The sequence below is a fragment of the Pangasianodon hypophthalmus genome, chromosome 14, assembly GCF_027358585.1.
Source record: "Pangasianodon hypophthalmus isolate fPanHyp1 chromosome 14, fPanHyp1.pri, whole genome shotgun sequence".
Taxonomy (NCBI): Eukaryota; Metazoa; Chordata; class Actinopteri; order Siluriformes; family Pangasiidae; genus Pangasianodon; species Pangasianodon hypophthalmus.
The window spans coordinates 2,016,706-2,026,607 of record NC_069723.1 but is presented as its reverse complement, the minus strand read 5'-3'; the positions used below and the strand labels follow the sequence as shown (position 1 = coordinate 2,026,607).

The following is a 9,902-nucleotide window of genomic DNA, read 5'->3' as shown; positions in this document are numbered from 1 at the left end:
TTTTCCCCACGAGTTTCCGACACGGTGTAGCAACACTGCTATTGTGAGCCGGCGCGTGCACCCATTGACAGGTTTCCGGGAAACCTCGGAACATTCCGGAAGCTTCGCGAACTTTCGGCGATGCGGCTTCGAGGCGAGTTCGGCTACTTTCGGTTAACATCGGACGAGCGCTAATCAAACGGAAGCAGATGGGGGGGAGGGGGGTACAGGGGAGGAGGCGCGCTCGGGTGTATTCGGGCATCTTCGTACAGAATTTTAACAGGCGTTCGGGAGCATTCGTCTAAAATCGGGAAATCTTACAACAGACTGCTGAAATCCCAAAATAATTCAACTTGCAGCTTCGAAACGGTATATTTACTGCAAAGCTTGCACTCATATTTGCCATGGAAGACTATTTACACAGGATGTGAAGTATAAATCAGTGGATTTAATCTAATTTATATTTCAAACATGTCTGAATCCCTTCCAGATGAATTTAGTTCCCACATAAAAGTGTGTATCTGAATGTGGCTTAATTGGGAATTGAAAATATTCCATTCAAAACATTCCAAAATAGTCCTGAAATGTCACAGTTGTGATTTAATTCTACTTTAATTTCATGATTTGTGTTTTAATCTTTTAAGCCGTTTCTTTTTTGAGTTTCTGTATGTATATGCTATTCTTTAAGATCACTAAATACAAGAAGATAACTGGATAATTAAAATCTTCTTGCAAGATTTGTTAATTAAACTGCATTAATGCAATAAAGTGCTAATAACAGTTAGTTACACTCCTGAAGATGCCACATATCACCACTGCAGGAACTGTAGGATACCTTCTGAAAGTCAGAAAACATCCATCCAAAGGTTTTTTTTCTATCTCAACAAAAAAAAAAAACAAGTGCTAGCTTAATTAGTGCCCATTGCTGCAAAATCAAAGGATCGAGTTGGGTAGTTTGGGACAGGATGGAATAAGATGGGCTGGGAGAGGATAGGATGGAATGGGATGGGAAAGAATAAGATAGGATGGGGTGGGAGGGGTGAGTTGTGTAGGATAGGATGTTATGGGTTATGGGATGGGACAGGATGGGATGGGATGGGATAGGATAGGATAGGATGGGAAGGGGCAGAATGAAATAGGAGAAGATGGGATAAATAGGGCTGGGAGAGAATGGGGTGTGGTGGAATAGGATAGAATACAATAGAATGGGATGGGATGGTTATGGGATGGGACAGGACAGGATAGGATAGGATGAGATGGGATAGGATGGGATAGGATTGGTTAGAATAGGATGGGACAGGATGGGATGGGACAGGATGAAGCCCAAAATGGCAAAATATTAAGCTTTTAATGGTCTTAACAACAAATCATTTGTCAGGAAATTAGCAAGAATGAAACAGAGAGATAAAGGAGCTCAGTATGGGAGCTTTTCCCTTTGATTTCTGTAAATGTTTAAGCCTTTTGGCTCTTGATGAGCTGTATCAGGTGCAGCAGAAAACCAAATAATCACTAATCTTTTAAGAAAAAAAATCCCAGAAGATATTTTTGGAACATTTTGTACACCCAGACATGTTAGTTTGAATTTTACATCAAACATTTTAATCATAATCACAATTTTACCTTTGCGTACAAGAAGACTATAGAAGTGAATTCCCCTGTTTCTAGCTTTTCCCCAAACAAACAGTTCACTGCAGCGAAAGGAAACCAGCGAATGGAGGCACAGGAGCTCTCAGGAGTGCATTTGTTTCATTCCTGCTTGTTTTCTGACCAGTGATTTGTTAAGACCATTAAAAGCTTCATAGTTGCCATTTTGGGCTTTGGGCCCATTTTTTGCCCAGGAGTGTACAGCAATAAATATATATTATATAAATTTCATTTTCTATTTTCAAATGCATTGATCACAACCATTCTTTCCCCTTAAATGACACTTCAGACTCCCAGAAAAAGCTCAAACCGCAGATTTGATTTAAATAAGGTGGGGCTGCAAAATAGACTGCAAAATGACATTTATTATGACACCCAAATAAATCACACTTCTCCCAGAAATAATTTGCTGCTGGCAGGCTGAGAATGATCAATCTGTTCATTTTTTGCAATGATAAACAACCAACCAAAAAAAAAAAAAAAAAAAAAAAAAAAGCACACAAAAATTAAATACCATATTCCATATACCATATTCACATCTGAAGGGAAGTGCCACATCATTATAACATGTCAACATCTCCATTAAGACTCTTTTATGAACATTTATTTGAGCTTAACACACATTTATTGTCAAATGTAAACGTTTTTTTTTTTTAATATCGCAAGCCTAGTAATGGACCACACAGGATTGTGTGTGTGTGTGTGTGTGTGTGCGCGTGCGCAAGATATTCTCAATATCCTGTTCCAATTTCATCTCTGTTTAGTGTCCTTAGTAGACGTTCATCCACTTTATGGCTATTTAGTCAAGGAGCCAAAAAGGTGCAAATGTCAGTAATGAGACTTCTATCCCGTCAGTGATTTCCGAGTGGACGACGTAGTGAGCAAACACCCGAACTCACCCAATGCAAGGAGTGTTAGTCCTAAGAAGGCATTGTTTTGAAGTAGTATACGATTTGGGATGTAGCCAGGAGGCAGAGGCCAGTCATCCATCACACACAACACAGGAAACTTCACATGATTGATGGTATTTTTTCCCCCAAATGAAGTCCCAAGGATTCCAGCTGGATGTGTTTTGTTACCTGCTCAAGTAAGCCATATTTCCCCTGAAGGAAACGTTTCAGGAATTTTAGATTATTTCCCACTGAAGGAACCAGCAACGAATTCAGTTCCCCACTTGTACTTCCAGGAACATTTTTTTTTACTTCCTGCTTTAGAGTCAGCACTTTTCGGGGGTGGAGCTTGCGCTATTGAACGTCGCTGAAGCTTTCCAAAATGACTGACCCTGTCACCCAGCATGTGCCTCGACCCAGAAAAGCAGAATCCCCCTTTTGTTTTGTTACGAACAGTGACATAAATTGATTTGGAAATATACAGTTGCAAAGATTACTGTAATGTGGAACTGGTGGAGTTCTTCTTTGAGAGAGTTCTGTCATTTTTCTGAGATGGTGCAAACTCATCTATCGGCAGCAACAACACGTAATACAAGTGCGTAGGGGCGGGGCTAGTGACGCCGTCCGTCTCCGATTTGTTACGCATATACATGCACGCACACACGCATGCACAGGGACAGACACTCAACATTTGGCCAACATGCTGAACTACCGGTAGTGCCTTGTTTCACTGTGACAAGTGTAGATTTGTCGTTGTTATGGCAACGCTCAGACTAAACGCCACTCCTCACGTTCAAGTAAGAAAAGAAAAATAGACTCTGACAAAACATAATAATGATAATTATGAGAAGTAGTAATATTATTATTATTATTATTTTCTACTGTTGCATAAACTTGCTTTTTTATTTATTTTTAATTAAAAAGCATTAAGTAATAACTCCTTATTTAAAATCCATATAAAAAGGTAAAAATCAATAACTACTCTAAAGGAAGTGCTTTCAGTGGCATGTCAAAATAATGATCTGCCATTAAATAAATAACAAAATATAAAACTTACAATAACAAGCTACATTTTTTCATACCACGTGACCGTATAAAAAGGTTGTACACGGCCTCTTCCTTTCTACAAGCGCTCCGTCTCCACTGATCATCGACACTCGTGTATGCTGCTTTAATAACGCTTGTCTCGCAGATCGCTTGGTTTCAAACTCTTCGCATTACAGAAGGAAAAATCTCGCTAAGAATCTCTCAGTAAAACATACAGCAGTGCCGCAAAAACACACCACACACTAAAATGTGTACTGTTAGTATTATCAGTTTCTTTCCTGATACTATATCGTTTAAAAGCTTCTGGGAAAATGAACTGGAAATAAAAAGCTCAGGTTCTTTCACCACTTGCGCTGTTTTGAATGTGCTGCGGAAAAACACTCATCTATCCATCATTACATCACAGTTAAATGTAGCCTGTGCTCGTTAAACACTCATCTAACATCACTCCATTACTTCCTGATGAACTAACGAAATGCCCTCAGAAAGGCAGAGGAGATACAGCTCTTCTCGTTTTGTCATTCTGTGAAGTACCCACTGACCAAAAGCAGCATATGAACCTCCTCAGTTATTTATCCGTCAACCTGTCGCTCTCTCATCACGCATTCCTGCCCCCTTCCAGCTCTGTGAGACATAGCTCCAAATTTCTACACCGCTCAGGCACGGCGTTCTCCTTCATCTTCTTCCTGGCGTACTTGAGCACGTCCTCCACGCCCTTCGGCTCGGGGTGATACTGAGGCAGCAGGTGGCCGCGCAGATGCATCTCCGTCCCGCGAGCCGCCAGTCCCAACAGGAAGTGCAGGAAGAGGTCCATGTCTCCATCACGGCTTTTGAGTGTGCGGTCGATGACGGGTTTGTAAAGCTCGCAGACGGGTCGCTCTGTCTTCGTTCTGCCTGTCTGCGGATCCAAAACATTTTCTCCCGTCGTCCGAAACTTGACGTAGACGTACACGGCAGCCATGAATTTCTGAATGCTGTGGTGGACGAATCTGAAGCTCTGCCCATTTTCTCTCGTGGGTTCACCTGTTTCCGATGAGATCCCGCCTCGATGAGTGACGTCGTGGATGTCCAGTGCCAAACGAGACACGCAGTCTTCATAGAAGACGTTCTTTCTTTCTACCAGCATCCACAGCGCCAGCTCGCCCATTTTCATCAAGAAGTCTTTATCTGTATCTTTCCACCGTGATGCGTCAAGCCCCGTTCCAACGTAGCGCTCAATCTTCCGGTTCGTCAGCACGATGACATACTGCATGTAAAAAGTGGTGAGCGCCGGCTCTGGCTCGGTAAACCTTCGATTCTGAAAACGCCGCTCGTAAACGAAGGAAACAATCCAGGAGAAGAGCGGCAGATAGCAGGCATCGTACAGACCTGGAGAACTTTTGACATGATCTAGAATGCGGCTGCCAAGCGTTGGCTCTTTAGTCCGTTTGGTGAAATACTCATCCTTCTGCGCGTCGCCAAATCCTTTTAGCTCTGTAATTCTGCTAATGCAAGTTGCCGGGATTTTCCAACAAATGGAACGATGAGCTGTGATCCAAACGTACGCATGAGGCAGCAAGTCTCCTTTGATTAAACTAGTGAGAAGGGCGTCCGCAGGAGCCCGAGTCGTGATCTCTGTGACGCTTGGATTGTTCTGAAAATCGAGGGGTTGCCTGCAGAGCTCGAGCGCATCGATGACAAAGAGCACAGCGCAGTCTTGGCAGGCCAGGAATTCCGCGTGCTTCGCTTCAGGATAAAACGAGGCAAGGAACTCCAGGAAAGTCTGCTCCGAGTTTCTGACCAGGTGAAGGTCACGACCCGGAAGTGCAAACACAAACTGGAAGTCCTGATGTGCCTGCTCCTCCGTCCAGTCCATGATGAACATCTGCGCGGTCACTGTAAGGCCGATGGCTGGGACGCCTGTTGTCACGACGACGCGGACACGACCTTCGCCCTCAAGAGGAGAGAAGAGGGCGCTGGTGCGGATCGGCGTTTCCTCATTGGTTGGGGTTTTGAGTACAATGGGCGATTCTACGTAGACGTGCCTGATGTAGCGCTGTTGCCCTGGGCGACAGGTTCCCTCGTAGAGACTGTAATAACGGCGCTTGTGACTGGCTCTGAGTTCGAACTGCACCAAAGCTGGAAAGAGAGAGAGAGAGAGAGAGAGAGAGAGAGTTGATGATTATCACATACATTACAGCAGCTATAAACAGTCGTTACCTCTCTTCTCCTGAGCCCTACCTCTCCCGCACACTTTCTCCAGTGTGCTAGCGACGGCGTGCTTGTTGATGTCGTACAGCGTGCGCACGGTGATGTGCAGCGCCTCTCCTTTGTCCCATTTCTCCAGCATTCTGTCCACCACGCCGAGGACGTCGATCTCACCCTCCTGCTCCAGCTGGCGGAACTCGATCTGACCGTTACACTGCGAGCACAGAGTGCGAACGAAACACAGCAGCTCCATTGCGTTCAGAGTTCTGAGAGAGCGCAGCATGGCCTACGTGTGCACGCGCACACACACACACACACACACACACACACACACACACACACACACAGAAAGGTCAGAGTGCCTCCATTCCTGGGATCCATCTTGTGTTTTCTCTGAATTATCTTCATCAGGTTAAAAAATGAAGTTTGGCTGCACACTCGCGCGCACACACTCGCGCGCACACACTCGCGCGCACACACTCGCGCGCACACACTCGCGCGCACACACTCGCGCGCACACACTCGCGCGCACACACACTCACGCACACACACTCACGCACACACACTCACGCACACACACTCACAGTGAATACATAGGGCAGGGTGAGTTCGTGTGCCGGATCCTCCGCGGATGTGGGTGAGTGTGTGGGTTCAGGAACACTTGGTTCCGCCTGAATATTCCTCCTCTCTCTGTTTCGGGGGTCTCTCATATGCACAAAACTCTCACTATCTTCCACCTCCATCATCCCTTCTTCTGAAGGTTCTTCCTGCTCTTTCCTGAAACACACACACACACACACACCCCCTGTTGCACAGTTTTGCTGAGTGACAGACGTCTGTGGTGTAACAAAGGAGAGGCTCGATTTAAAAAACTGACCAGCCAATCACAAAAAAGTTGGAAGGAAGGAAGGAATAAATTAAGGAAGGAAATATGTAGGCAAGTAGGAACATAGCAAGGAAGTAAGTTAAAAAGGAAGTACGTAATGAGGGAATGTAAGGAAGGAATTTGGATGGTAGGAAGGAAGGAAGGAAGGAAGTGTAAAAGAAAAGATTTAAGAAAGCGGGGAAAGGAATAAGTAACCAAGTAAGTATGAAAGAAAGAAAAGAAGGAAGTACGAACATAGATAGTAAGCAGGTAAGGAAGGAAGGAAAGATGAGGGAAGGAAGGGGGAAGGGACATTATTAGTCATGTATCATTGCCCTTAAACCTGACGCTGTAGAGTAACTGCTTGCTACGAGACCATGTGGTGTATGTGCAAAAAGAAGCTGAGTGCATGTGTGTGTGTGTGTGTGTGTGTGTGTGTGTGTGTGTGTGTGTGTGTGTGGCTACCTTTGCGCAGTAATGTAGACCCCCTCATTATGGACACTGGTTCGTCGGTCTTGTGTGACTGAGGTGACAGTGGTTTCTGGCGAGTCTGGCCGATGAAGCTTGATCCTGTCACACACACACACACACACACACACACACACACACACACACAGAGAGAGAGAGAGAGAGAGAGAGAGAGAGAGAGAGAGAGAGAGAAATCAGTCAAACACAAACTCTTCATATATTTCCAAGTTACACAACGTACAATACTGTCACAATACTGTTTTTTTTTTAAACAGGAATTAACCTGTAGAAATAAAAGCAAATTAAATATTCAATTGTATAGGTTTCAATAGGTTTCAAGTACGTACGTACGTGTGTGTGTGTGTGTGTGTGTGTGTGTGTGTTTATATATACGCACCTTGTAGGTAAATTGACTTTAATGATGGGCTGAGGAGCAGCATCTTGAATCTCATCATCATCTTCTGGATCGTCGCTACACATGGAGCCGTAGCTGCTGGGCGGCCGCCCCGACATAATCCTGAATAAAACACACACACACACACACACACACACACACACACAAACACACACACACACAGAGGAAACCATTACAAACAAAAGACAAGTGATCATTGTGCTAGGAATGAAACACTCAGGGAGTGCTGCTATAGGAGCGTAATCAACGATGACATGCTACGATGAGTTACTGTCACCACTCTGGAGATTATTTAACATTTTTTAAATTTATTTACGAATGACATGTCATGCTTTTTGATGTTTTTAGTTACGCTGAAACTCATGGAACGTCCACGGTACAAGTTAGTGGAAAGCGTTTCTAACTTTTCTGTCCTGAAGCCTTTCCCGTGTCAGAAAACTTACTCCCCTGACACTGGAGACTCCTTCCATAACAGCTTCGTGTCTATTTCGTGACTCCTCACTACCTCATCTTGTCTGCAGTCTTGATAGAAATGCTAGCACGGTGTAAATACATAAATAGTTCATTTGTGGTGCCGTGATCAAAAAAGACGACTTCTTTCTAAAATAAAAGTTATAATATTATTTGTTATTTATAATTTTACTCTTTCTGTGACGAAGCAATAAATATTCAAAGTCCTACATGACGTCATCCGGCGTGTTCTAGACACTTCTTGCTACTTTCCCCTGAAAAGGCTTGGCAACACTGCATTATTCTGCTTTTGTGACACAGACTCCAGCTTTGTAAACAACACACATACAGAAATTAAATGAATATACTGAACAAACTGAATATAATACACATATAGTTGATCACGTGACTTAGATTAGGATCAGACTTTACACAGGTTACCTTTCCACTTCCGAGTCGTTGTCGCTCATGGTGAAGCCGCTTTTTAATCCTTACAGCGTGTAAATGCAGGCTATTACACTATTCCTCACATTTCAGAACAGGAATCACAGTTTCTTCCTCTCCATAAAGCACCAAAACAACACAACTTAGCAAACTTTCAAATAGCATGCTAGCTAAACAGGCTAAACGCACATCTAAGTGACTCGCTGTAACTCTGCGACAATATTTAACACAATATCCGGGCTTCGTACGCAAAATACATATTATAATAGTCACGAAATTAACGCGAAAATACAAAATTAAACATGTTTAACCCAGGTCGGATGAAACAAACTGGCTTAGCAAGTTTTCTTCCTCCGCCTAGCCGTTTCCGTCGCAGTTTAATGGCGTCACGGCATCAGGTTCGCGTCAGGACAAAGGTCGCGTCATGAAGCTATGTAATGCTGTTGTTGTCACTCATATAACAGTACAAAAGATAATACTTTTTTTCTTCCCTTATAATTCTATTCACAAGTGAATTACATATCCATAAATGCACATTCACAAACGATGTATTCTTATTTAAAATTGTAAATATGAAGGAAAATGAATTTTACATTATCACCACACAAACAAACAAAAACAGCCCTGAAAGCAGCCTTTAGCATTTTAAGCAGTCTGAGAGACTCTCAGAGTATTTTTATTATTTTTTTTTTTTATGTGACAACTTAAGTCTTATTATACAACAGTTAGTCCCAGTCCACTAATCTGATTGGTCAAGCAGTGTTCCAAGAATGCCTATATTTCCTATAACCACACTGGGATGTTTCACTGTGTGTATCCCTCCGCTCGTCTGTGTTTCCCACATAAAATTTCCCCTTTCTAGTTCGAAACTGTTACTACAGTAGTGTTAGTAAAATCACCAGCAACATGGCAAACGATACATTTCAAGAAATATAACTTTTGACTTAAAATACGAAAGTTCATCAGATGAAAAGGAAGAAGAAATCAGTGTGAGCTAGCTAGCCGACGCGCCGTGAAGTGAATGTGGCATCTTCGATCTGTTTCTGCAAAAATAAACAGAACATTTGGCCACATTGTGTCCGAAATGTCACTAACTCGATATTCATTTCTTGTTTATAAAACTGTTGTATAAAAGTATTACCGCTGTGATTCGGGTGTAGAGAATCGCTCGTGTGATATTGCTTAATTAATGGAGTGTATCACTCTGAGCTCTACTTGTTGCTGACACTGGAGACTCCTTCTCTAAATATTACATAAATGTCTCCATACAGAACACTTCATCATATCAACATTTATGTTTTTCACTGTTAAATAACAACACATTTTTTAAATTATTATTATTAGATTTAGATTATGTTGCACGTTCACCACACAAGTCCCGGTAAATGAGCTGTTATTTTTGTTTTTCAATTTAAACTTTCTTCTTTGTGATATTTACAGTAAATAAATGAGTCATTCCATCCATAACCATTTCATTCTTGTCTATTTTGCGACTCCTCACTAAAACCACTTC

The 9,902-nt window shown here is 42.7% G+C and overlaps 2 protein-coding genes across 2 annotated transcripts in view; both read right to left on the bottom strand.

Annotated features, from left to right (window-relative positions):
• The window catches only part of chordc1a (cysteine and histidine-rich domain (CHORD) containing 1a), a 6,674-nt gene extending 6,589 nt beyond the window's left edge, over window positions 1–85 (bottom strand). Inside the window, exon 1 of the mRNA XM_034310656.2 lies at window positions 1–85. This exon is cut by the window's left edge and continues 116 nt beyond it. The gene's annotated coding sequence lies outside the window, so the exon portion shown is untranslated.
• A 2,120-nt stretch (window positions 86–2,205) lies between these two features.
• Window positions 2,206–8,803, bottom strand: nlrc3l (NLR family, CARD domain containing 3-like). The gene is made up of 6 exons (XM_026943347.3): window positions 8,387–8,803; window positions 7,478–7,597; window positions 7,078–7,182; window positions 6,332–6,524; window positions 5,781–6,033; window positions 2,206–5,678 (listed from the first exon to the last, which is right to left on the bottom strand). The coding sequence occupies exons 1-6, from the start codon at window positions 8,413–8,415 to the stop codon at window positions 4,159–4,161; spliced, it is 2,220 nt and encodes a 739-aa protein (XP_026799148.3). The 5' UTR covers window positions 8,416–8,803; the 3' UTR covers window positions 2,206–4,158.
• Between the last annotated feature and the right edge of the window lie 1,099 nt (window positions 8,804–9,902).

What these genes read in the sequence shown, in the direction of transcription:
- nlrc3l (XM_026943347.3), bottom strand. Translation starts at nt 8,415, where the DNA reads ATGAGCGACAACGACTCGGAAGTGGAAAG. An exon ending in AACGACTCGGAAGTGGAAAG is followed by an intron (nt 7,598 to 8,386) that starts GTAACCTGTGTA and finishes TGTTTTATTCAG; the next exon opens with GATTATGTCGGGGCGGCCGC. An exon ending in CCCTGCCCTATGTATTCACT is followed by an intron (nt 6,034 to 6,331) that starts GTGAGTGTGTGT and finishes GTGCACACGTAG; the next exon opens with GCCATGCTGCGCTCTCTCAG.